A 27290-nucleotide genomic window follows, 5' to 3' on the forward strand; every position below is an offset into this window, starting at 1 on the left:
CAGCGGGAGCCCCAGGGGACTGGACACAAGCGACGTCAGCTTCGCTGCGAAAAGAAAGGTTGAGATAAAGGTGGACTCAGGCTTCGGGGAGGGCTGCACGACTCAGGAAGCCTGGCCCTGGTGCACGCAGTAGCCACGGAGGCATGGGGCATCCTTTCTCCCTCTGGGGGCCTGAACAACGAGGCGTGGAGAGCTCCTCACACCCGTTCCCCCGCTGTGGACCTGCGGTTCTCAGCCCCATTAGAGCCAGTGTCCCTTTTGTAATGTCCCCTCTTCCCAGAAATGCAGTTCACAGACGCTATGGCCAATCTACACACATCATTCAGAAAAAGGCAAATAAAGCTCATTACAATAAAGAAGGAAAAAAAGAGTAATTTATAATAAAACACGATGTCTCTCAATACATAAATGCTCAGACAAGAGCATCCGAGAAGACATAGATGAAATAGGCAGGTTGCTAGCACTTACTTATAACAAATACATTTGAATTTAAGAGAAATAGAAAATCAGAGCCATTATATACAAAACAAAGAAAGAAACAATCACAAGATACCCACCCCCACCCCCCACCAAAACTGAAAGAGCAGTAGGGAGTAAACACTAGGATAAAAACTAATGTTAGGTAAGTAATAACAGATTAGAAGTACTTGCATATAGAAAGAGAAGGAGAGAAACGACCTCAGTTGAATTAGGGATGACAGGCAAGGCAAGTTAGCGGTGGCAGGGGAGCCGGCAGCACGCACCTGTGGGTGCAGGGGCGCCATTGCGGAAGTAGCTCCCGGGGTTAATACTTGCTCGGTCGGGGGAGCATGTGTCGCAGACCCAGATGTCTCTGTCTTGACGCCACCGTGTGTTGAGGTAAAATTCAGACTGTGGGATGGGTCTTCAGAGGCCTTGGGGATCGTACAACGGGCTAACAGGCACTGGGGAATAGAGGGTGGGCTGCAGAGAGCGATGGTGATCCAGTGGTTTAGGGCCATTGTGTGTGGACCCCGAGACAGTGCTGGAGGACGATAGAAAGGCAACAGGCAACACCCAGACATTCCCAAACGGAACCGCTACAGCATCACGTTCATCCTTGGGCTGCAGCCCTGGAAAAGGGAGAGGCTGCGACAAGGTGGGGCCGTTTCTGGAGGCAGTTGAGGAGGCGCAGAGAGCCGGCTCTTCCAGTGCCTTCACTTCGCTGGCGCCTGGGGCTCCGGGGCCTCGTCAGGCAAACACCTGCAGTCGCTCTGCCCATCCCCGAGACCTACCGCAGTGGGGCCGCTTCCAACCAAACACGCGGTAGTTGAAATGGTATAATCCACCGTGTAGACAACGCCTGGAGTAGATTATTCAACAACTCTGAGACATTGTCTTTATTCCATTTAAGTTTCTTCTCCGTAATAACCATCTCCTAACTTACTGAGTTACTCATGAAACATTAAAAAAAGCTTATAAAAACTTTTTAGTACTATTATGAATTGCAGTGTGACTGACATGCTGTTAGAGGGTTTAGTCCAGCTGTACATTTTAAAGTCGTGCAGGATAGAGGACAATTCTTTGTTTTGGAAACCTGCCCTGTGCCTTGTAGCCACTAAAGACCAGAAAGAGTGTTGCCCCTCATCACTGAGCTAACCCAGCCTCCCTCGCAAATTTCCAAAGCCCCCCCGGGGTGGTCTCGCCCCTGGAAGCTGCTCGGGGGTTAAAGAGCTTGTCAGGGCCCTGGGCTTCATCCTAGCCGCTGAGACCTCACGCATTTATTTACTCTTTCTGTGCCTCAGTGCCTTGGGTAATAACACCATCTATCACATAGAGAGACATCGAGCAGTGGTGAGTAAGCACACGTGACGTGCATAGAACCGAGTACTCGGCACGGAGTAAACGCTTAACTAACGAGCCCTCGTTATTACTATTCTAGGACAGTTCTGATAACTACTATTGTTGTTACTATTACTGTTATTAGTATACTATTAAATGCTGTGATATGAAAGACCTGCTCTCATCTTAAATGTGGTTCTAAACGGCTCCTGCAGGCCTTGTACACCTAGAGCAGCTAGGAATGCCTCCCCCAGCCGGGGAGCCCCCCGTGAACTCTGCTGGAACTGGGCCCTCCTGGCTCAGCTCTCTGATGGCAGCACCGGGCTCTGGAGTTGGGCCCAGGGAGACTTGTCCACAGCCCACCTCTCCGGAGAGGAGCCTCTTGGTGGGGGCCACCCCAGGGAGGAGGACGCAGGCCAGAGGACTGGGGCTGGGCCTCGGTCTGTGGCCGCCCATGACCTGCCACCGTGGGGCAGCGCTGGGGCGGCGCATTAGTCCCCGGGGCTGGAGGAATAGACGCGGGCAGGGGAAGGACACCTCAGAGGGCTGAAGGGCTGGGGCTCTGGTGACATCTCCCAGCGAAGGCTGTGGAGCCAGCGAAGGGGGTGGCCTTGGGACAGGGGTCCAGAACTCAGAATCACCATTAGAGCCGGACAGAGGCAGATCAGGGATTAGAAGCAGCATGCCATTCCATTGCCTCTTTCTCAGATTTCTTCTCTTCCTTGAACCGTTAATGCCTCCATCTGTCCCCAGACATCCTACAGAAGCCCAGCTGAGGCCTGCCACTATCCTGCCGCGCTTTCCCTCTCTACTCCCCACCCTGCAGAATTTACAGGGCTTCTTGACTATTCTTCTTCACAGAAAGACTTCAGATTGAGAAGCTCTGGTAAAGTCCTTCACACTGAGTGTCAATAACTGATAACCTCTGAGTACCTGCCAAGAGAAATAAACCCAAGGCATTGAGGCTGGGTGAGAAGAACTTGGGTGGCTTCACTGATGCAACCCCCTCTGCCCCCAGTCGTGCACGTTCTTGTACCCTAAAGCAGAAATGCAGGGCTTCGTGCGGCAACCGGGAAAGGCTGGGAATTACTGTTCTTCCCCTACCTTCCGACCCTCAGCCTCAGGGACAAATCAAGGGGAAGGTTGCAGGGCCTGAAACATCCGTTGCTTCCATCACATGGGGCCTTGATGAGCCTTGGTCAGGGGTGACCTGGGCCAAAAAGGCAGCTGTGGTGTCGGCAGCACGCCATCATCCCCGGCCCACGGGGAGGAGCTCTTCTGAGAACGCTGGGACTCCTACCTGGGAGGGAGCGAGCGGAGTGGCCCGAGGCATGCAGGGAGGGTGGCACACAGGCCAGGAACCCAGCTCTGCTCTGAGTCAGGAAGGCCCTGCCCCAGGAATTCCGTTTCTCTGCCAAGCCCGAGGCGAGCCACAGACAGTCGGACACAGAGCAAGGGACACACCACTTACAAACCATTCATTTTATTTCCTGTATTGGGTTTATACAAACTTGCAAGATACAAACGCAGAGCTCACTGGGATTCTTCAGTTCCTAGACCTGGAAAGGATGCTGCCGAGAGGGGCTGTGCACTCTCACCTGTCAGGTACGACGCCCCCTGGGAGGCTCGTGGGCAAGAAGGATGCCAAGGGGCTGCTGGAGCTGCGTGGTCCCCTGACACAGAGGCCCTCTGTTTACCTAACTTAACTCTTCTTCTAAGGTCACTTTTATACTAAATAAAGACACTGAAATCATACATTTCCTTGTATGGTTTATTGTCTAATACTAGCAAATCAAGTTGGCCCCAATATGTGCATAAATAGATATGTGTGTGTGTATATATATATATATATATATATGTATGTATATTTCATATTTTCCCTTAGTTTTAAGAGCTGCCTGGTGGGGACCTAACGGGGAGCCGACCCCACTGAGCCACAGGCAGCCCTGCCCGGGAACATGCCTCTCACCCAGGCAGGACAGCAAGCGTGCTCAGCTCCGACCTCAGAGAATCTTTAAAGTGACAGCAGCAATATTTGATTACAGCCTCTCGGTTATTGGTCAGGGGGGTAATGTGCTAATTGGGAAGGCCCTAGATTAGTACCCACGGCTGTCCCCAGGTGGATTACTTAGCCCTGGGCCTCCATCTGGGCCCCATTCATTCATAGTAAGATGCTCTAGGCTGGGAATAGGGCACCAATAAACGCCAAAGTTGGGAGATCAGCCTTCAAATGCTGGCTAGGAGCTCTGGGCAAGATTCTGAAACCTCTGACTCCAGATCTGGACAAAAGACTTCCAATCTGCCCAAATCCTCGCAAGGCAAAAGCCCCTTGCCCACGTCACAATTGACGAGCAGTCTGGAAGGCTGAGCTGGTTTACTTCAGCACCCCAACAGCAGGCAGCCTGCCAGAGGAAAGTCCTGGGGGTTTCTTGGGCAAGGCTGAGATGCTACACTGTCCATGGGACCCTCCTTAGCCCAGAAGCTGACTTTGCAGTCTGGATGCCAGACCAAGGTCATCCCTATAACAACAGCCCCCAGAGGAAAGGTCACAGAGCGAGATGGATGCCATAGGTGTGACCCAGACAAAAGAGAATCAAGTGGAAAGGAGTGTGAGAAGTCCTGGAATTCGAACACATTTGCACTTAAGGACCCACGATCCCAAACCATTTCTATTGGCCTTTGCACCGTATCCTGGGTCCATGAAGGAGTAGAACTCTTGGTGCTGTTTAGCATAGGCTGCCATTAAACTGTCTGCCCTGTCCATCAGGGTGATGAGGGGAGGGGGTGCAGGAGCACATCTTGGGGGGGTGACAGCATGGGTGTACTTTTGTGCACACAACTGTAAACATTTCCTTCAAAAGGATTAACATCTCATGACTCTAGAGGGTCATCAAGGGTTGACAGTGTTATCAAATCCGTAGACCGGGACTTCCAAGAGAATGTCCTGCCCTGGCAAGATGCTCTCCAGGCGAGCTCTGGGAACCAGCCCTTTGCAGACACGGAACGGGAGGAAGGAAGCTGCCAGTGCAGAGGGAAGGGCATAGAGCTGGACCTAGAGGCAGCCACTCCAGTCTCCTCATGTCATTTGCCAATTCCATTCAGACATTGTACATTTTGAAAATAGACTTGCTTTTATAACAAAAGCGTAAAATACATCTGTCTTAAAATAAGTCTTTCCTCTCCCCTTCTTTGGATCAAAAGGCATGGAGTATGGCTGCAACATGCTAGGAATGGCTGGAAAGTAAAGGAGAGAAAGCAGGCCTGGGCAGGAGTTCTAGGAACAAATCAGACATCCAAACACATTTACGTATTACACACACATCTACAATCTGTGTAATCTCCATACAACATATATTAAGGCATGTGAAGCAACATAAAGAGCCAGCTTTATGAAAGAGGAGATGGGAGGTGGCAGGAGCAGACATTTTACATATATTTCTAAAAATATCATGTAAAAAAGGAGAGACAAAGAAAGGGGAAGGCTTGGAAGGCCCTGAAACATTCATTTCCTGTGGATGGAGACAGGTGTGGGGAAAGAGAGGAGAGGGTTACTTGGGAGCCAATCCTACCTGCAAGTCTATGGGGGAGAAAGGACAGGTTTGAGGGACTTGCTGTGCTAAAGATGGGAAATGTAGCCAAGGGTCCTGTTCAAAAGACCTGCTAGAAGTGACGATAAGTGGAAGCCCCAGACCGTAACCCCTTGGAAGCATGAGACTATCCTAAGCACCCAGAACAGTGCCTGGTACATAAAAGGTGCTTCAGAAATATTTGTTGAATGAACTGTCATCTTTACTTGCATATGAACCCGTAACCGTCCCAGCCATGACGGAGTGGAGAAGAACTGGTGGAAGATACAGCAGTTGTTCTAGGGGCTGCAGGAGGTAAGGCTGAAATCTCCAGGCAGTTGCTCTGGCAAAGAGAAGGCCTGGGAGCCAAGGTTTTTTTCAGCTTGTCTCTCTCTCCGCCATCCTCTCTGGCTACATTCGTCTCAAGGTGGGTGGAGCAGAGGAAGAATGAGTTTTGCTTCTGTGTCTCCTCCATCGGCCTCCCTGGGTAGGTGGATTGTGAGAGCGCCAAGCTAGAAGGGAGTCCTCCAGCAGCCTCAGTGGTCCTCAGCTGGGAGGCCTGGCATGCAGGGTCAGGTCCTGGAATCTGGCCTCGCAGATTAAGGCCACATTCCCTCTCCCTGGGGCACACTCTCAGCTGGCCCACAGCACACTTAGGAGGATGGGGGCCAAGGAAATATCACAAAAATGGTTAGGAAAGGCTCAAGGCTGACCACACACTACATAAAACAGGTCCTTCTCTCTGCCCTTGACCGCAGGAGGCAGGGGCAGACACCAGGCCCAGACCTACAAAGACCCACCTTTCTCCCAGGCTGTCCTACCCAACTTCTTCACCCCACACCCCATCCCCACACCAAGTGCCTCAGGTGAAGGCTACTGTGCGCTTACTGGCAGGGCCTCCTGGGGCCCCGCTGATGCAGGGGGTGAGGTAGGAGGCACAGAGCTGACAGCCTGGCGCTGGACTGGGCACTAAGCTAAGGCTCCACCCAGGAGAAACCCATCCCATAGTCCCTTCCCGTCTCCCTCTTCCTCTTGCTTGCAAATAAGTCCCGCTACTTCCTTTCCTTCCTGCTTTCCTCGGATCTCTCCCTTTCTCTCTGCTACCCTTCGCAACCTCCCCTCGGACACTGCACAGACCTGCTGCTCTCTATGCACAGCCAGCACTGCCCCCTGGGAGCCGAGGAGCCTCTCCCCTCTCTCGTCCTCTTGTCTTTGGCTCAATCAGGGTGGTCAGTCTCCACTGGACCCCAAAGGAGCACCCATAGCAGAGATGTGTCAAAGCCCTGGGTAGAGCTAGGGTAGTGGGGTGGGGTTGATAAGGGAAGGGGATGAAGGCAGGTGCTGTCCTCGGTGTCAAGAAGGGCCAGAAGAGGCCGAGTGTCCATCTTCTCTTCACCTCTAGTCCCAACCTAAGATAGCCCAGGGCGTGTTCCTCACCACGGCATCTTCTCCATCAGGGAATGTTCCAGTGGGGCCACCACAGGCCCAGCCAGAGCCAAACCCAGGCTCCTTGTGACTTGGGTACTAGAGAGGACGTTGCTCCCTACCCGCCATCTCAGGCCCTAGCCCAGGACCACCGTCTGAGTAGTGAGGGCTCCAGGCCGGGTGTGGTGGGTGTGTGGACACTGAGGGATCCGTGCTCCTCTACGCAGCAACCGCTGGCCCCCAGCCCGGCTCCCTGTGGCATTCCCAAGGGAGCACAGGGGGAGGGGGCCAGAGTGGGAACCAGAACCTCAGGTGGGCAGAAGAGGGCTTCAGAACGTGGCTCTGTGGAGCTTCACAGCGTTGGCCTCAGCCAGGGCTTGCACTAAAGAACAGAGAAATGGGGTGAGAACAGTGCTGCACACAGGAGCAACGGCTCCAGCCAACCTTCCCCGGACAGAGGGGTCTCTTCCTATACAAACCCTGTGGAAAGCCGCCCCTCCCTCACCCCTGAGAGAGGGCACAAAGGGATGGAAGGCCATGTTCTTTCCCATGAGCCTGACACTGAGCCACTGTGTGCTGGGGGAGGAAGGGACCCGGCCTTTGACTATAGTTCTCCAGCGTTATTTTAATTTACAACGAGATCTGGGAGAACCAGCTTCTGGGGGCTTCTGAGGCAGGACTGCTGTGAATCTCAACAGATGGAAGTCTTGTTGGCCAACGGGAGGTACAGGGTGGGGTTTTAGGAAGTCCCTCCCCTGACAGCGGGCAGGGGCGGCCTCAGCTCTGTTCCCTGTCTGCTTCTGGAGAAGCAAAGCCCGCTGGGACTGCAGCACCCCCGACGTGGCCCGCAAGCCGGCTCTAGCCCAGCACTGCATGGGGACGCCGGTGGGCTCAAGCAGATGGACGGCAGGCTAAGAGCAGCAAGGGCATGGGGGTGGGAGAGAAGCAATGCGGGAATGAGAAGGCGAGGATGGCTCCGTGGGGGAGGGAAAGGGCCCCACTCCCGGGGTGGATGCAATACAGTAGAAAAGTGCTTACGTCAGAGCTCAGACCCGCATGGTATGGCTGCTGTCGGCGCCCCGTGGGGATTCAGACGATGGGGGGTTGGCTGGTGGAGTCGGGGAAGCAGGGGAGGTGGGAGGGCTGGGGGTGGCACATTGCACTGGAAATAGAAATGAAGAGGGAAGTGAATAGGGGTGGTGGGGGTGGGAGGAGTGAGGAGGTCGGGCACCCAGAGCCAGCGAGGCCCTCCTCCGGGCAGGCAGGCAGCAGCAAGGCGGGAGGCAGGCAGAGAGGAGAGCTGAGCTTGGGAACCTGCTCAAGCTGAGGCAGAGCCGGCCTCGTCCGGGCGCCATGGAGTGCATGGGGCCCAGAGGAGCCCTGGCTGAATCCAGGCCCTGCTGGGGACCGGTGTGACTGTGGGCAAGGCCCAAGGCCCCCTCCCCTCTGTGCAATGGGAGAGCCGCACACCTCTCCACTATTGTGTGGAGAGAAGATAAGTGCAGATGGCACCTTTAGTGCAGTGACATTGCTAATGATTAATAGTGCAGGAAAATCACACTAATCCAAATCTTCAGGCCCCCATTTAATGACCAGATCCAGGTGAGGTAATCCCCATGTTAATAATTCCATGAAAATGGAGGTTTCTGACAGGCTTAAAAGCGAGCTGTTCGCTTAGACTGGCTCAGGCCTCCCCACCATCACAGGAGACCCCTTTTCGTCAATCCAGGAAAGGCAAACTTCAATCCACCCCTGAACAAATCATTATGAGCCTTAAAGTGGTGACATCTGAATTATTGAGATTTTACTCTATTATCATTCTTATTCCATGTTGAGCACAGCCAAGTGGAAGGACAATAGGAAAGGAGTTAGTGTCAGGGACAATCTCCACGCAGGCTCCGGACCCTCGTGCACGCTCAGTGTAGCTGCGAGGCAGGAGCGGGCAGAGAGCATGTTCTCACTAGGGCTCAGAGAAGAACCAGATCTCAGCCAAGATCACTCTGTGTGTTTCCTCCAAGAGAGGAATCCCGGCAGTGAACCTCAGGCCCTCGCTCCTCCCTGCCTTGGACCTCATCATGTTCCCTGCCCTCTGGGCAAGAGAAGGGCCAATGCAGCTCCCACCGTACACACACGTACACCCACATATGTTCCTGAGACCCAGGCTTCTCTCACAAACAGGAAGTTGGGTCTGCCCACACACAATATACAGTTTGTACATGTGCTCTGGCAACGTCGTCTCTTTACACATTTACACATTGCACACAAATCTGATATGTGTGTGCTTGCCCGCTTCCACACCTCGGCTGGCAACATAACCCAACACTTGTAACGTCACATACAAACACGTTCACAGACGCCTTTGAAACATACATTCATGTGCGTATCCATAACATAGACCCAGCGGCTTTTGAAACACACATTCGTGTGCATATCCATAACACAGACCCAATGGCTTGGAAACACACATTCGAGTGTATATCACAGACCCAATGGCTAGCGATCTGGCAACTTCAACTTCTAAAACAGTCAAAAAACCAAAAACTAAGCAAGAAATATCTCAAGGAAGCCAAATAGATGTTCCCATGTACACACAGCAAAGTTCTTACAATTTACTCAGAGCTGCTGCTTGGAGACCATCACTCTCATTCACACACATTCCAACAGGGATTGACTTGCTGGGTTTCTAACCCATGGGAGACAAGAAACAGGAAAATGAGAAGAGAGAGAGGAATTGAGAGGCCCACTGACATCTATCAGAGGCACAAGTGAAGAGAGAAAATCTTTTGTAAAAAGTAGACATAATAAGGTGGAAAGTGTCACAGTTTGGGAGCATTTAGCACAGCTGCAAACAGATCTGTGCGCCCACAGCCCCTAAGGCACCCGTTCAACAGAGGTCAGCAAAGAAAGGAGATGGATAATGACAGCAAATGAGCAAGAGCAGGAAAGATGAATTACGCTAATCATAACCTCTTTAAGAAGGCAGAGAGGCAATAAATATATATTAGGAATATATCCATCACGATAAATTCACACGTGTAGCAGATACATACTGGACAGGTGTGACGTGACAATTGAGTGTTCACAAGTCCTACCTCATCTGCACACATAAATAATCAGTCACATGTACCACGTTCATGAGGCCCCTCTCTCCCCCATCCTGCACACACAGGTATATGTTCACAAACACTGCAGTATATACACTGTGTACCACATACACACAAATATGTTGTATCACTCCCTATACTGCAAGAAAAGTCAATCACACATAAATATGTGCATTCATAGACACACGCTCTATCCACATCCTGTACACTCACACACAGACCCACACTCCAACAGCTTACCAAACGGCGCCTCCCTCATCAATAATGGGCCTCCACACAACTCCCACAGACACTTTAACACATACAAACTCCTCTGTGTGCACTCAAACAGTCCTTCTAACTGCATACCACACACTTGAACACACACTAATCCACGTGTATCTACAAACATTCCTCAATACAGACACAGCACATGACATCATGCCACACATACAAACTTAAAATGGCCACGTCTTCCCATATACTACACACTCGAGTCTGCACATATCGGTATACTGACGATGCTCCTCCCTGACAGGCCATCCACGCCACACCCCCACTCAGCACCAACTCTGCCTCCTGTGCCCGCTGTGCTGCCTCACACCCCCTGCCCACGCTTGCACACACAGGACCGCCCCACCCTGCCTGTGTCTGGGAGCAGCCCTTGCAGCCCCAGGAATCTGGGCGCCAGGCCAGGGGCGGTGTGGACAGTGGGCTGAGTCTGAGGCCTGGCCCTGCGATAGCCATTTTTTAAATAGTTGGGGTTTTGGCAAAGGCAAGGTGACTGTTTGCTTTCAGGGCACAGACCCTGAAATGTAAGCTGGTGTGTATCAAGGGGGAAATCTGAGAGGCCCGGGTGGGTATGTTTTCACAGAACCTGGGGAGTGGCAGAGGGAAGTACTTAAAAAGTGTTGTGCCTTCTAACCCTCGAAACAGGAAGTTGCCTTTTGCCCAGAGCATGTGGAATTTGATCTTTGGAAGGATCGAGTTCGTTTTGCAGTTAAACTACAGGGAGGTCCGACAGAGGCCTCCTCGCAGCCAAACTGGTCCTGCGCCTTGTGGCTGCAGGATGGGGCTCTCGGAAGCCCATCCCCTCTCTGGTCCTCAGCTCCAGCCCAACTGACAGCCTCTCTCTGAAACACCTTCAGGGTCTCTCCCTACCACCAGCTAACAGCCTTTAAACCCTAACTGCCAGTAGCTTCTTCCTCATGGTTACTTAAACCCCCTTTGTTATAGCCTAAGACCCTCTGGCTTCTGAACATATCCATCTTTACAATAACTAGAAAAACCACAAACGGTTCCTACCTCTCCTTCAGCTATGGCTACTTCAGCTAGTACTGCCACCACTCCCACCACTCCCACCATCGGCAGCGGACCACAGCTGGCCAGCATTTATTGGCACTGACTCAGTGCCAGGGACCATGCTGGGTGCTCAGAACACATTGCTTCTGATCCTCATGTCAGCAGACAAGAATTCTGATTGGAATTCTACGGGTGAGGAAATGGAACCTCAGAGAGCAGACTTCGAGCCCTGACTCACCAATGCGAGCTGCCATCCCTTCCACTGTGCTCCCAGCCACAATCCTTCCTGCTCGCCGCCTGACCCTCACCTCAACTCTGCAACCTCTCTACCCCCTCTACCGAAGCCATCGCAAACCCGGCTTCCTTCCGCGCATCCCTCTCGACCGGCCTTCAGAGGCCTCACCCTCCGCTCCCTCTCCATCCTCACCTCCTTCTGTGTTGAGGAGGAGGAAACAGTCTCTCTGGCTTCATGACTTACCCACTGCCCTTCCCCTACCTTCCCCTTCCCATTCATATGGAAGATCCTGCATTCTTCCCAGTTACATCCTCATCTATTCGGGATGACGTCTCATGGCATATGCTTGGGACCTGCTAGCCTTTGTGTCAGGGTGAGGTCAGTTCCTCATACTCATCTCTTCTTAGCCGAAAAGTGCGCTTGGGTCAGCGGCCAAGGCAGTGACTGTATCACTCAGCCCCTCGGCTGCCTGCACCATCTTCTTTTTTTGTCTTCCTATTTGCATGCAGCGAGAATGGGAAGAATACTCTGGAATACCTGGCCCTCACTCCACAACTGCTCAATATGTTTATTTTTCCCAATCAAGCTCAGTTATCACCTTGTCTCTGGGCCTTTCCCGACCTGCCGGGAAGAATGGCTCCTTTTCCTCCCCGTGCGGCCTCTGGACACTCGTCCACACAGCATCTAGGAGGGTCATCATGGCTCTGACCTCCTCGAGGTCAGTACCCCTGCCCTCTGCACCCCCTGAGCCTAGCACAGTACCTGGTGCTCAGGAAATGCTCACCCTGACCTTGAGCAACATCTCCCAGCCCTGGACCTCTCTGTCCCGGGCCCCTTGCAGCCCTGTGCCTTCTCCCTGACACCTGGTCAGCCGGTCTCCCTGGCGGAGCGAGGCCCAGCCCCTCTCACCAGACAGCATGCGGCCCCTGCGGGAGGCCTCGGTCGCCAGGGCACAGGAGATTTCAATCCGCTTTTCCTGCTCCTGGAGCTGGCTCTCTGAGTCCTGGGGCACGTCCACAAGGTCCCCCTCGCCGATGGGCACCACGTTCTGCATACTGAAGAGGCACAGACACACAGACATGGTGGGGGGCAGGATGGCCAACTGGCTGGCGGGGGGCAGCCTGTAGCCTGAGGTTGGCAGGGAGGCCAGAGGCCTGTGAATGTGCAGGCACTGGTTCCCAGCAAGGCTGTCCCCAGGGGTGAGTGGGACTCTGGCAAAACATGTGTTGGGACCCCTACCCACAGCATTCCAAAATGAATTAGAAGGTTCAAGTGAACATTTAGGGCAGCCTTGAAAGGGAAAAGAAGTCACCAGAGGGCCACCCATCAGTTTGTCTTGACTACAGCACGTGCCCGAGCCCAGCAGGTCTCTTTGGCCCCCAGCGCAGCATCCTTGCCCCTGCTGTGTGCCTTGGCCCAGTCCGCTGCCTTGAGCCACTGTCTCCATATGGTCTCCGCTGGGGAGGCTCAGGACCCCCAACAACACGGGTTGGGGCACTGGGTCCATTGGCACTGGTACCCCAGGTGTCCGAGGTGCCAGGGTGGGCAGAGAAAGTGGAGGTTCACCCAGGCCTGTTACCTGGACTTGGCAATGAGTGTCTTGATCCTTTCCACCTTCTTCTGCTTCTCCTTCAGCTCTTCAGGGCTCAGGGGGGTGTCAGGCTCCAGGTCAATGTACCGTTCGGGGATGAGGACTTTGTCTGGGGTGGAGAGCTATGGAGGGACTGAGGTCACCGCCTCCATCCCCTGCCAGGTTGCCCCCTTCCACCCTTCCTGGGCTCCGCTCACCTCCTTATTGATGTCCACTTCATAGTGCTGCGGCTCCAGCTCCATTTTGCGAAGCCGGGCGATTTCCTCCCGCGGTGTCTCGTAGGCCTGCCCACCAGGCTCCTCTGCCCGCAGGGCTGCCTCCAGGTTGGAGATGTCCACCTCATGGATGCTGCGGTGACGGCGCACCTGGGGGACAGCACAGTCCTGAACACGCAGGGCCTTTGCCCCAATGCCAGCAGCACCTCCAGTGCTACCCCTGCCTCTAGGCAGCCCTAACCATGCCCATGTCCCCATTGTCCCTGACTAAGCCATACCACCTGGCCACCACCCCACGCCCCACTGTAGAGGTATTCCCCTTCCACACCGCTCGTCCAAAGCCCGCCCCCGTGCCGGCCCGGAGGTAAAATCTCATCAATCTCTCTCGTCAGTGCTCATCGCTCCCCAGCCTGCCGCACGCTGTGTTCACACTGAGAGCATGTTACCACTTTGTAGGCGGGCCGAGCAGTGGGGTCGGGGGCCGGGCTGGCCGGGAGCTGCAGGCTCCTCCGCTTCTCCTTCACCGAGCCGCTCTGGTGCCGCCGCATGCGGTCAATCTGCTCCTCCACGCTCATCTTGACCTTGCCCTCGCCAGGGAACACAGCACTCTTGGGGCGCTCCTGCTGCAGTGGGAGAACAGGGCTCTGACCGGTGCCTCACCCCAACACAGCTTTTTCATCTGCCCATATCCCTTAAAATCTCCTTTCTCTGTGAAGCCTGCCTCTAGTGGGTTGAAGAATGGTCCCCAAAAGCTAAGTCTGAGTCCTAACCCCCAGTTGTGAAGGTGACTTTATTTGGAAATTGGGTGTTTGCAGATGTAATTAAGTTAAGGATCTCAAGATGAGATCACCCTGAATTAGGGTAAGCCCTAAATCTGATAATGGGTATCCTTATAAGAAACAGTAAAAAAGAAGACACATAGAGTAGAAGGTGAGGTGAAGGTGGAGGCAGAGATTGCAGTGACGTGTCTACAAGCCAAAGACTGCCAGCAGTGGCCAGGAGCTGGGAGAGAGGCATGGAATGGATGCTCCCTAGAGCCTCCAGGGGGAACCAACCCTGTGACACCTTGATTTCAGACTTCTGACCTCCACAACTGTGAGAGAATAAACTGCTGTTGTTTTCACCCACCAAAGTTGGTGATACTTTGTCAATTTCCTTGTGGCCCGAGGAAACTAACACACTGCCTTTGGTCGGCACCTTCAACTCTGACCACCGACTCTGCTGCATGTTCATTCCATCACAGGCACATTATAATAATCTTGTTAAATGTTCTTACATCTTTATTATGCATATCTTCTGTGTGCCTTGACGTGTCTCCCTGAAGGAGACTCCTCCTCCAGTGGGCTGTGCCTTCCCCAAGCATGTTCTGCCTTCTTCTCCAGCCCTGGGTTGCCTGAGCAGTGGTGACAGATGGGTGGACACACACGGCCCCTGGGCTCCCAGCCCAGCCCGGGCCTGCACGAGCTGTCAGAGCCTGCGGGTGTGTACTTACTCGGGGGGTGAGTCCATTAGTGAGCCCACTGGCACTCCTCTTCACCACCCTTGAAGGGGTCACCTCTTCATCAGTGGGTGACTTTGTCCGCGGAGGCACAATGCCAACTGCAGGGAGACAGAGCAGTCAGTGGGCCTCATGGAGGGCAGGAAGCCAGTGAGACAAGGGAGCCTGCTTCTCAGAGAGCTCAGTCCCGCGCCGTGGGGGCAGGGAAGCACTCTCTTTGGGTGTGAGTGAGCCCCTCACTGACTCTTAGCCTCACTTCTAGGGGAGCCTGGGACAGGAAGTACCTTTGTTGAGAGCTGCCTGCTTCTCTGCCTCCACCTCTTGCCTGGTGGGCACAAGGCTGATGTCTCCAGAAGGGTCCAGGGTTGATGTCTGGTGGGGGTCTTTCTTGTTTTGCTCATAGCTTGCTTTGGGCTGGGAGAAAGGATGAGAAGATGACTGACGCTGGAGCGAGAGCCGGGAATTGGGCCCCCAGTGGTGTTTCTTCATTTTGCAATGGCTGGAGTGCAAACCCTTGAAAATACAGGGCAGGGAAACTTTATATGTGCCAGCTGGGAAGTGGGCAGGGATGCATCGGGGCCTCCCACCCATGCCCCCTTAAGGTGGCCAGTGCAGGGCCATCTTGGGGAGAGAGGGCTCAGGGCCTCCAGAAGGCCCCCAGTTGAGGCGCATCAGAGGCCTTTCAACCAGACCAGTCCTCTTGGCAATGACCAAGAAGCACAGACTTGCTGTGAGCCAGAGAGGAGGGTGCTGCAAGGCCAGAGATCGCTGCAGATTCCGTGGGGCCCCCACCCAAGGCTCGCGCAGAAGGGCCAGGTGCGTTTTGGTAGCAGGATTCCGGGGGAAGGAGAAGGGCACTAAGTTTGTGGCTCGCAGAATCGTGAGACTAGAAGGGACCTCAGACGCCATCTGTCCCACCCCTCCCCACCGTGTGCAGCTGAAGAACCTAAGTCTCAGTGAGGGGAAGACAGAAAGAAGACTAGGCCGGAGGCCAGAGCCAGCGCCAGTCCGCCTAGAGAGCGGGAGTGAGCCCGGCCACCTTGCTTCATCTGTAGAACAGAGAATGCTCCCGCTCTGCCCGCCTCGGGGTGGACCCTCCAGGGTTATGCAAATACCAGTAGCTGAGCCTCGGTGAGAATACCGTTTCCCAGTTTCAGAGACAGGACTCTTTCTACTCACCACGCAACCTCTTCCAAGCCTAACCGCACGTCTCTCCTGGCTCTTGGCCAGGGGTCCAGGTGAGAGAAGGAACCAGAACAGGGGAGAAAAGGGCCTGTGTCCCTACACTGCATGGGCTGATGAGACCCAGAGAGGACACAGGCAAGGCAGAGACAGACTGAGGGCATGGGGGATTGGAGTCTGCGGTGGACAAGAGCAGGAAGGGGTTGGAATGGCACCAGTGTGTATGGGGGGGGTGTCACTTGATTTCCATCATCTCGTGGTGCTGGTAGAGAGTGGGGCATAACCCACTACCCACAGCCATGGGCTGCCCAGGAGCCTGGGCATGTGGTAGGGCAACAACTCATTTTCTCATCATCCACAGAAAGCAAAAAGGGGAAAGAGAGCCTCTATGAGCATCTCAACATCCTTTCCTTATCCCAGAGTTCCACTGTGCAGAGGGCCCAGTAGAAATTGAGCTGTGGGAAAATTAAGATTGGGATGGGGAAAATGACTCAGTGCCTGGCCTTGCCCCTCTCCTGGCCCTGTGCCCCGTTCCCTCCGCCCCTGCCCTCCAGGACCCAAGGGTGCTGGGTACCTGACCCCTGGCTGTCTCGCCACTGTGGTGCCAGGAAGGGGAGTTGGGGTATGGCCAGAAGCGGCTCTCACTAGGGAGTGGAGGCACGGTAGGAGGAGACTCCAGGGGGACGTAGGCTTTGGGGAGGGGAGGCCGTGGCGGGCCAGGTTCCTGAGGCAGAGAGAAGCCAGAGTGTTAGGAGGAAGAAGAGCAGCTGCTGTGAGAGCAGGAGAAAAGAGCATTAGCAGGAGGCAGATGACAATATCGCTGGAGCCCTGGGGTGGCCCCTGGACCACCAAACTCCCACCCGTGGCCTGGATGGAGCTCCAGCTCCAGAGTGAACTCTGCCTGGCCTGTAAGGCCCTCCTTGACTGAAACCGCCCGTGCTCCACTCCCCAGTGCTCTCCTCACTGCCTCACATCACACTGGGCACGTTCCCACCTGCGCCCTCTGCTCCTTCCATCTCTCCTGCCTGTAATGCCTTTCCCCGTTCCCCTACCTATCCCAATGCTTAATGGCCCAGTTTAAGTTCCACCCTCTCTTTGCAACCTCAGAGCATTTATGGTCTGGACCACATGAGTCAATATTGAGACACACATGGCTATGTTCCAGAGGCTGGTCGTTCACTATGCATCGGTCTTGTCCCACTGGACACTGGGCTCCCTGAGTGCAATGCCTTGGGCATGCATGTGGATCTTTCTGAGAGGGCCTCACACCACCCCTGCCCACGGCAGAGCCTCAGGAAATACTTGCTCACTGACTGATGAGGAACCTGCTCCCCATACCAGCCCTCAACCCTCGCCCCCCATGGAACAATCCTGCATTTAAATTCCTATTAAGTGTTTGACATCTTTGCTAACCATCCTGGTGCTCAGGAAGAGACCTCTCTAAAAGCAGCTAAGATGACAGGTGGCGACAAGAACAGCTGAAGGAGAAATCTGGAGGAAGGTTGCCAAGCCGGCTGTGGGAGCCAGAGCACCAGGGCTGAGGCCTCTGGGGAAGAGATGGGCCCAGAAGTTGTGTAGTTTCAGGCAAATGAGGACCTGGCCCTCCCTCCCCCACCTACCTGCTGCTCCATTTTCTCCGCTTACCTCACTGGACCCAGGCTTGGTGGGGGACCCCTGAGAGCCAGACACCAGTGAGAAGGGGCTCAGGGGGCTGGTGAGGCTGGCGGAGCTGAGGGGGCTGGCGGGGCTGTTGGAGCTGCAGGTTGCAGAGGGGCCGAGGCCTCCTTGGGGGAAACAGAAGGGGACAGAGATGAGGGAGGGGAAGGGTGAGCCTGGGGTGCGGATGGGGTCCGCAGGTGGAGGAGGCCGGGGAGGACCAGGGATGTGGGAGGAGGACTCAGTGTCTCAGGGCCACCTGGGCCTGCAGAAGCGACTTATCACAAGGCTGGGTCACAGGCCAGCTGTTGAGACACATGCTGGGCAGGGGGAGGTCATGGATAGAAATGACACTGTTACTTCTGAGGTATCAAGGAAAGCCAGCCCAAGGTCCCAGGGCTTGAGGAAGACGTTAAGGTATTGGTCTCAGATTACCCATGGCCCATGGGGTAAGGGGCCGGGGAGGCCCAGGTGCTCTTTGACCTCTTCTGGGGAGGAATACAGAGTGTCAGGGTCAACAGTGTCTCTGGGTGGTATGTCTGTTCTATTCTAGGGGGGCAGTGGGGGATAAGGGAGCCCCACCTGCCATCCCAGGGGAGGGAGAGGACTCTGGAGCCCGAGAAGGCCCTGACTGGCTCTGAGCGCAGAGTGAGGGCAGAGAGCTATGAGCCAGCAGGTGTGGGACAGGGCATTTTGGAGAGGCCAGAAGCCCGGAAGCTGGCGGAGGAGGCACCGACCTCTGTGCTTGGCCGTGTCTGTGCCCCGGGACGGGTTATTCTTCCGCAGCCCCTCCAGCACATCCTGTACCCTCCAGATCTCCTTCTGGATTTGCCGGTTGAGCACCTCATTCTGAAACAGCCCCGGAGCAGGTCAAAGGAAGTGGCTGCTGAGGGCGTCCCCGCCCTCTCCCCCATGCCCTTTGGAAGACCAGCAGGCAGGAGCCTCCTGTGTGCACACACATGCGCACACACATTGCTCCAGCACGCTCGTCTTTCTCACGGGCGGCCTCTGCCTCTTCAGCTTCTGTGAAACAGTTCTGGAACTGCCAGGCAAGAGGCCCTGTCACAGTAAAGAGCCCCTTTAGGTAAACATGTGGCCTCAGAACCAGAAGAGGACCCTGCTCGAGCTCCCAGGGACCTGGTAGTCTGGGAGCCCATGCCCCTCAGGTGGACACTCTCTGTAGCTTGTTTCCCAGGGGCAACAACTTCCAGTTCACTGTTTTTCTTTATATCCAGACAGCCCCTTGGTAATATCCACACCCAACATATGCCTGAATACTCACAAATTATAATCAGTCAGAGTTTACACTCTTTGAAAAGTAATGACTACCCTTTGTCTGGCGTCCCCTGTTGCAGGCCTGGGCTGTGTGCTTTGCGTACACCAGCTCATTGTGGCTGCACAGGAGTGCTGGGGGCCAGGGTAACAGCTGTCCCGACTTCAGGGGTGAAGGGATTCACGCCCAAGACTGTCTGTTAGCAAGGAGAGTGAGCACCATCTGAGTCTGGTCTGTTTGTCACAGAGGCTGGTGCTCTTGACCACAGCGCTATCCCACCTGTTGAGAGTGGGGCTTGCCCACAGGACACGGTGGCGTTTGGGTCCTCAGACCAGGAGGGCCTTTACCTCACCCTGCCTCACCAGCTGCAAGGTTGGGGTGGAGTTTGTTACCAGGAGGGAAACAGGAGGAAAAATGGGGTGTTAACCGGGTGCAGCAGAGGGACAGGGCTTGCAAAGCCAGCTAGAGAAGAGCAGGACCCAGTGGAGAGACGACAGGAGACGGAGAGAGCAGGAGCTGCTGTCCTGCCTCCAAGAAGGTGCTCTGAGCCCGAGGACCGAGAGCCCCTCTCCCACCTCAGCGTGCCCGAGGGGACCGCTCTGCACTCTCGACACTGATGCCACGAGAGAGCGCCACGTTGATATTTATACTATACTTACAGGTACACATCTGTGTAATCTTTTCAGTCATAAAACACCTTATGTCTGCCTGAAGGCTCCCATGCTTCAGTTTTCCTCCTTCCACAAAACTTGATGGAGCAAAGAAGAGCCCACACTACCTTCATCCTGACACTTAGAGCGGTTTCAAGTGGCCCCAAACCTTGTCTTCTGTCTCAGGACCAACTCCTTGCCTCCAGTGTCTGAGATCTCTCAAGCAAGAAAGGAAGCCATTTCGGTCTCTTTCAGTCAAAAGGACAAGGGAAGCCCAAAGCACGCACTGAGCCCCACCTGCCCGGGGCCCTCTTCACCTGGATGTCCAGATTGAGCTGCTCCCAGAGGTCGTCGTGCAGGGCAGAGACCTCCGACTCGAGGTTCTCATACTCCACAGTGCTGTTCGTCAGGGCCTGCAAGCAGGGAGGGCTTACTAAGACAGCGCTCCTCCTTGTCCTGCCGCGGGGCCCGGGGCCAGAGAACCTGAGGCCTGCAGGGCAGGGGAGGAGGGCACAGAGGGATGGGAGGCCAGGGCACAGGCTGAGACACTCTTACGACCGTCAAACACTGGCCTAACAAGAGGTGCAACAGCCCATCACACTGCAAACTGAAATCAGGGGAAACAGGATCTTCTCTGGACTGTGGCTAGGCCAAAGCGGGTGCCATCACCCCACACCCCGCCCTCCTCCCCGGACCAGGTGAGAGAGTGGAAGGCAGAGGAAAGAGCCGGGGGAGGTGTTCGCTCTCTGGAGTGGGAGACCCTTCTTCCCGGGCCACCTCTTCCTGGGCTCTGGTTGCTGCTCCTAGACCTACTGCCCAGGCTGTCAGGCTTGGAGGGTCTGCCCTGCTTTACTGGGAAACAACCAGGGCAGCACCATTTCTGCCGGCGCCCCGGTTCTCCAGGGAAAGGGCAGAGGTGGGCAGCACAGGTGTGAGAGCAGCCAAGGAGATCAGCGGCCCTGCACTGCATGCTGTCCTGAGAACCCCAGCGCAGGCACAGCTTGTGGGAAATAAGCCAGCTCCCTGGGTGAAGACTCAATGGAACGAAGGGCTGGCACACTTGCTCTCTGTCTGCCAGGCAGCGTGGGGTCTTTGTTCATGCCCCTCCCAGACAAGAGCCCCCTGCTCTCACCCTCAGAGGAGAGCCTGGGTCTAGGGAGCACCAGGTGGGAGGGGTGGCTCTCCTGGCAGTGGGGGCTGGGCACAGACCCCGCTCCCGGGTTACCGTGGTCGCCTGAGACAGTTCCACCCGGATGTTGATGAGCTGATTCTGCAGCGCTTCCTTCTTGTGCAGCAGCTTCTCCGGGTATGCAGGCTGGCTCCCAAACATCTCCAGTTCCTGGTGGGTCCCCATCAAGGCACTTTCCAGGCTTTCCTGAAGAAAGGCAGGAATGGCTGTGAGCAGCCCTGATAGTTTGTCTCTGGGACTTTGAGCAGAAGGCTGAGCCCCAGAGGCTCAACTTGGCAGCTTAGTGGAGGTCATCCTCACACTGGCTAAGGTCCCCGGCAAAGCTTCAGCAGTTCCGATCAAAGGCAGGACAGAAGTTTAAGGATGGACAAAGCTCTGTCAGTTTAGTCAGGATGGAGATAGCAACCCACATCTTCTCCTAACCAGCCACCCAAGTGCCCCTTCTCAAGACCACCCTTGGCTCTCACCTTCTCAGCTCGGAGTTGCTGCACCAGCCGGTCCTGCTCCCTCACCACCTTGTTCTGCTCACATAATTTGCCCAGCAGCTTCTGGAGTCCCGAGGGAGTGGGAAGAAGGGAAGGAGAGAGAAGGGGATGAAGGACATGGCTTGAGGGGGACCTGGGAATCGGGTTGGCAGGGCCTGGCCTCTGGATATCACCTCCTCTCGCCTGCTGAGGAACCTAGGGCCTTCAACTTAACCTTGAAGGGGCCCGGGAACACAAAGATGGTCTTCACCTTGGGATACTCCCCAAGGACCAACTGGGAAGGGAGATGTGTTCATTCTCAAGGAAGTGAGTCAGGCTGAGAAGGAAGACAGCTGAGAGCCAGATGCTAAGCTCCTGCACTCCCATCCTCCTGGCGACTCTACCTCTCAAGGGGTTGAGGAGATGATAGTGTGGCCCCACCTCCCAGGAGGGAATGGATGGGAGGGGTAGGCACGGTATCCGAATGAGTCTCAGAAGAACCAGCAAACGTTATAAACTGGTTCCCCAGACGCAGAGAGCCTTGTTCTCCCCTCCTCCCTCCAGGGGTCCCTCCAAGGTCTGGCCCTTGCCTGGATGGAACCTCTCCCAGGCCTGCTGGGCAGACCCGCTGGCCAGGCAAGGCCAGCAGTGACAGGGAGGAGGCAGGGTCAGGCCAACTGCTCTTCAGGAAAGACTCGCACTTCCCGGCAGCCACACCTCTACCCACGCCATCCCTCAGATACTCCCTTGGCTGTTTTCTACCGAGCCAAATCTTGCCCTCTGGGCCTTTTACTTCAAGGCCCAGCTCACATGCTACCTGTTTTGTCCCTGACCCACCAGGCCACATGGTCTCACCACCCCACCTTCTGGTGGAATATATCATGGGTCCCATTCAGCATATGAATCTCAAGTTGCCACCTGCTGCCACCTGGCCCTCCCACTACCCTGAAGCTCTTTGAGGGCAGGGTGGAGTGGGGCCATGATCTTTCCAGACACCCAGGAACTCCTGTCATGCTGGGCACAGAACAGATTGATTTACCTCCTAACAAATTCTGTTCCTGTAATAAGCAGATCCCACTGCTGCAGACAAGAGGCCTAGAGCTCAGTGGAGAAACACGCACAGCCAGCATGGGAGGTGGGGTAAGTGGTGGGAACAAGGAATGAGGGAGATGAGGAGGGACAGGCAGAATGTTGTCTTTGTGGAGAGAGAGGACGTGAATCAGATGTATGAAGAGCCACCAGAAGGAGAAAGATGGATGGAGGAAACGCCCCAAGGAGGAGCTCAGGACTGAGGATGGCAGCGGGAGGGCTAGAGCGGACAGAGGGAGCAGGAGAGCCGCTCTTACGTCTGTGTCTTGCTCATTTAACTTGTAGGTGTGGAGGCTGTCCCGGAACACTTCTGGGCACGGAGGGACCTGCAGGAACACGAGGCCGGTTACTGCAGTAGGGACAGACAGGGTGAGTGGGTGGGCCGGTTACTGCAGTAGGGACAGACAGGGTGAGTGGGTGGGAAGCTGACAACCCTTGCTCCATCCTTGCCAGAGATGGCGGTTCATCGCCTCTGGTAGCTTCCATTGGGGGAACCTGAGCTCAGCTAACTCTCTGTCCCCCGGTTGGCCTCTGGTAGCTTCCACTAGGGGAACCTGAGCTCAGCTAACTCTCTGTCCCCCGGTTGGCCTCTGGTAGCTTCTATTGGGGGAACCTGAGCTCAGCTAACTCTCTGTCCCCCGGTTGGCCTCTGGTAGCTTCCATTGGGGGAACCTGAGCTCAGCTAACTCTCTGTCCCCCGGTTGGCCTGGGATGGCCCCGTCTCGGTTCCATCCCAATTGTCTTAGGCTGACTGGAGACAGAGACGCTGCTCAGCTCCTGCTCTATATCTCCTCTCCCCCACACTCTAGCATCTACTGCCAAGAGGGACTCCAGCGATGTGTAAGCTCCCAGACGGCTTATTGGTAGCAACCACGAGAACAACAGTTAACCATTGGCTGTTGAGGCTAAGACATGGGAGAATGGAATGAGCATCAGAAACATCTGAGAACTATTGCCCTAGTTGACTGAACAAGCCACAGGGCTTGTGCCTAAACCAGAAGTGTCTCTGGGTCCAGCAAGTGCTGCCCACCATTGGTGACACATCTGGTAACCACAACACATTCTACACAACGTTGGCATTTTGGATAGCTCCACATTACACCCCTCAGGCCCTTAAACCCCATGACATCTGTTAAGAAGATACCAGATATGCAATAGAAGTCCTGGACATTAAAAAGCAGATGTGTGATCCCTGGCATGGCATGAAATGTTGGTGCTGGCTCTTTTGATGGTTTGGGAAATGGGCCTTGGATTCACCCATGAACATGAAGAATGGAGGAGACACAGTGGAATTAAAGGAGGGGGTCCAGGCTGAGCCTGGGAGATGAGGCCTGGCAGATGAGCGGGTTGGGCGGAGCAAGCCCTATCCCAGATGGGTTGACTCAACCATGCACAAGCAGCTGAAACTGTTGATAGGGACCATGCTGCCAGGCAGAGGTCTTACTTGCATGAAGAGCTGGGCCCTGGGGGAGGAGTTTTCCACCATGCGGTTCACCATACTGATGAGAGTCTCGCTCTCACTCATCTGCAGCAGAGGAAGGAAGGGATGGTTCACACTCAGACCCCACAGAGGCGTCTCCCCCATACCTGCCTGCACTTATTTTCCAGGAACAGGAAAGGGCAGCTCCTATTGGAGCCTCCAGCACCCTCTATTTGGTCTCACTCATTGCTCACCCCTTGTGAACCCTGTCCCCAGGCCAGCACTGAAGCTGATCTTGAGGAGAGGTCACAGAAGGGAGCTGGGAGGCACTGTGCCCTGCTCATAGCTCTGAAGAGGCCCCAGCCCAATGACACGCCCAGGTGCCTGAGTGTTGTGGCCTCATCCACTTTGGCCGAAGTCGCCATCTCCTTGCCCCAGCTCTCATTTCTCAAACTACTTTGGTCAAAGACCACACACGCAGTTGGAAAGGCCAGTCTCCCAAAGTTTGAACTAAATGAAACAACTGGAAAAGAAACCCTGGGACCTGCTGTTTGGATGGGCTTCCCAAGTGGACAGGCCCAGTCTCCCTCCGAGCCCTGCCCGCCCTGGCTCTAGAGTAGAAAGGATTGTAAACGCGGTTTCCAGAGCTGGGCTGGTAGCATCCATGCCAATCTTGGATGACACTAGGGAGCAAGTCAGGAGGCCAAACAAGCGAGCCATGTTAAAGGGACACCAGGTAATGGAGCACAGCTCCCCAGCATGCTATTTTGTGTTTCAAGAATCATTAGGAACATGGAAGGGGAAAGACTATTTGCCAAATGAAAGAGAGAAGGAAGGGTGAGAGAGAGAGGGAGAAGACAAGCCAAGCAAATCAACCAGAAGTGCCGTCATTTCCCCCACTGGTTCCAGTGTGACAGCATCAAAAAGTGAACATATTAGGGAGTGTCCTTAGCTATGTCCCTTTAACTCAACTGATCCACAGGAGAAGGCAGCAGAAGGCAGGAGGGAGCTGTGCAGGAAAAGGGTTTGGGGGAGGGGAAGTGAGTGAGGGAAGGGACAGAGCCACCTTAGGGCAGGTCTTCTGGGGTCACAGTTCAGGGCCCCACATTTTTGCCCCTGTCTGCCCGATCTCTGTGGGACCCACACGTAATTCCTCCCGCCCTGTTGAGCCTGCTGCCCAATACAGCCCCGCTCCGTGTGCTGTGGATGGGGCAAGGGCACCCAGCTACTCCCGTTCGCAGGTCTAAGCATTTTAAAAGGCTTTCCTAGGATCTGATTTTTCTGCCTCTTTAGCCTGGGTGGAAATTTTTTTTTCTACAGCATAAAGTGTCGTTTAAAAGGCTTTCAAAGAGCAGTTATAATATGAGGTTGACTCTTTGTAAGTAGTTGAAAGTCAACAGACGTCAACCACGGTTTCTGTAAGGATCTGAATTCAAGTCGAACCCTGTCTTCTTGGAGCCTGCGTGTATATATGAGACTGTGTTGATTGTGTATGGGGTGTGCATGTGTGGTGTGTGTGCAATCGTCTATGGTGCGCATGTGTGTGTATGTGTACGTCTGCTGCCTGTGTGCCCCGCCTGTGTCCTGTGTGGTGTGTGTGTGGGTGTACGTACATGAAGGACAAGGCAGACCTGCTGACACATCAGGCTAGGAGAGGGTCCAGGAGGCCAGGCTCCTCCTGGACCCCAAGGATCTCATTCCTTCCCAAACCCGTGGGTCTAAAGCAAAAGAGGAAGGAAGTAGGAACGCTCTCGTGCTCGCCTACTCCCACCCCTGCCATGGCTTTGGGATCTCTCAGCCCACATGGGCCTCACCTCCAGGAGGGTTCCCGTGTGCCACCTTCTGTCGCTCCAAACCGTCAGAGGAACGTGGTGAGAAAGCACTTAGCCCAGGGTCCGCCCGCAGTAAGTGCTGCTCAATTAGCATTTTTAATTGAGTTTTAGAACAATAAAACGATCACAGCAGCCACCACCCCTCACCATCCTGACAAAGTGCTCCTGTATTCACTCTCTAACTCTGTGAGGTAGAAAGGGCCGGTTCCACAATGTCCACTTTATGACTGAGAAAACAAAGACCCAGAGAGACTGAGTGCTGTATCCAAGGTTAAAACAAAAATCCTTGTAAACGGCAGAGCCGGAACCGGAGTGCAGGGTCTGACTGTGTTCTGAACTCTTCTCATCATACAAAAGTGGCTTTGAGGAATATTGTCCTTCACCTAGGAGGAGGTCCTCTGAAAGATTATCTCTGAAGCCCCCAGCCTGGCCCCTCTGTGAGGCCAGAAGCCCCCAGGAAGGGGCCCGACTGTATGTGCGCAATGCCTGGCGTTGTGGATGGGCGACAGGGAGGCCAGCCTGCCCGGCAGCCCAGAGGACACGGAGCCCGACCCCTCACTGCTCCCAGCCCTGGAGACCCTGCTCCCAGCCTGGTCTGGGTAGCATCCCAGGACTCATGCCATCTGGACTGGAATGCTCATGGGGTGGACATCACACGCTGCTTCTGGAACTGAAACGCAATGTCCTTGAGGGCTGGGAGCCGCCCTACTGATTAAAATGTGGACACCAGCACTCCCCAGTGCTCAGGGTCTTCCAGAGGATGCTCCCACCGAGACATCGAGGCCCCGTGAGACCATGGGTGACATGGCACACGGCTATGACTAGAACCACCAGTCAATCACAGGTATATGCTCTGATTGCAAGTTTATGGTTCTTTCTGCAACTTTAACAGCATGAAATCATCCTGACGAGGTTTGACTGCAGCTTCTTCACATGTTAGATGTTTCCTCAGCTATAAATGGGGTCGAAAGCTCAGAGTCACATTCCGAGCTCTGCCGTTCACTGGCTGTGTGCACTTGGCACGTTATTTAACCTCTCTGGGCTTTCATTGCATCAGTTGTAAAATGGGGATTATAACAGTAGTCAGCTTGCAGGTCTGAACACAAGAGTCTGTATTCACATCAATGCCCAGCATACTGACCCCCAGCCTGTCTACACCCACTGACCATCAGAGCCTCCTTAGCCTCAAAAGGCAAGGCAGCCAATGGTCAGAGCCTGGAGTCAGGAGCCCAGGCATCGACTGCTTTCCTCTCACAGGAACACTCCCCGTCTCGAGAGGATGCTCATCTGTAAAACTGAGGTGATAACACTCCCTGTTTACCGCACTGAATTCTCATGAAAACATGAGCCACATATGCAAAGGAACGTTGTGGAGGAACGAACAAATACACTGAATTAACATAATCTTTTAAAGCATCCTAGAGCAGGTCTGTAGTCCTCAGCTTAAAAACTATGGAGTCTAACAATGGCCTGTGGAATATGACAGGATAATTTCCCAGATGCAGGCTGAACTGAGTCCCTAGCATCTCAGGCCAAGCAGAGAGCTCCTCCCACAGTCTCTGCTATTTTCTCCAGCGAAAGCGCAAATTCCCTGCCTGCACCCTGCCTGGGGCAGTTCTTGCTGAGCTGAACAAACAGGAGGTGCATTAATTATTCATGCAGTCATTTATTATTCCCCTTTCCCTAGGAAACCCCCAGCTGTCCTAAAGGGCTTTGAAGAGAAAGGGTGTGAAGGCTCGAACCAAACCCCTTTGTTGTGTCCTGGTTGTGCCAACAAAGGTTGTCAAATGGATGAAGATGAGGAGGTGGGAGGAGCGGGG

General features: G+C 54.6%; 1 protein-coding gene across 50 annotated transcripts in view; it reads right to left on the reverse strand.

The window, feature by feature from the left end:
* Window positions 1-3267: 3267 nt before the first annotated feature.
* PLEKHA6 (pleckstrin homology domain containing A6) overlaps window positions 3268-27290 on the reverse strand; it is a 135052-nt gene continuing 111029 nt past the window's right edge. For 11 of the 50 annotated variants that reach the window (XM_070608763.1, XM_070608727.1, XM_070608725.1 and 8 more), the window contains 16 exons: window positions 23663-23743; window positions 22476-22544; window positions 21133-21213; window positions 20702-20851; window positions 19794-19889; window positions 18291-18402; window positions 17542-17681; window positions 16472-16621; window positions 15000-15129; window positions 14710-14816; window positions 13664-13840; window positions 13200-13367; window positions 12991-13124; window positions 12321-12466; window positions 7830-7953; window positions 3268-7173 (listed from right to left, as the gene is read on the reverse strand). In XM_070608763.1, the coding sequence (XP_070464864.1) occupies window positions 7838-7953; window positions 12321-12466; window positions 12991-13124; window positions 13200-13367; window positions 13664-13840; window positions 14710-14816; window positions 15000-15129; window positions 16472-16621; window positions 17542-17681; window positions 18291-18402; window positions 19794-19889; window positions 20702-20851; window positions 21133-21213; window positions 22476-22544; window positions 23663-23743 (1857 nt within the window). In that variant the 3' untranslated portion in view covers window positions 3268-7173; window positions 7830-7837. The remainder of the gene's footprint in view (window positions 7174-7829; window positions 7954-12320; window positions 12467-12990; window positions 13125-13199; window positions 13368-13663; window positions 13841-14709; window positions 14817-14999; window positions 15130-16471; window positions 16622-17541; window positions 17682-18290; window positions 18403-19793; window positions 19890-20701; window positions 20852-21132; window positions 21214-22475; window positions 22545-23662; window positions 23744-27290) is intronic. The other 39 variants (XM_070608724.1, XM_070608729.1, XM_070608726.1 and 36 more) reach the window with 15 other exon arrangements.

The sequence above is a fragment of the Equus przewalskii genome, unplaced genomic scaffold, assembly GCF_037783145.1.
Source record: "Equus przewalskii isolate Varuska unplaced genomic scaffold, EquPr2 ChrUn-1, whole genome shotgun sequence".
Taxonomy (NCBI): domain Eukaryota; kingdom Metazoa; phylum Chordata; class Mammalia; order Perissodactyla; family Equidae; genus Equus; species Equus przewalskii.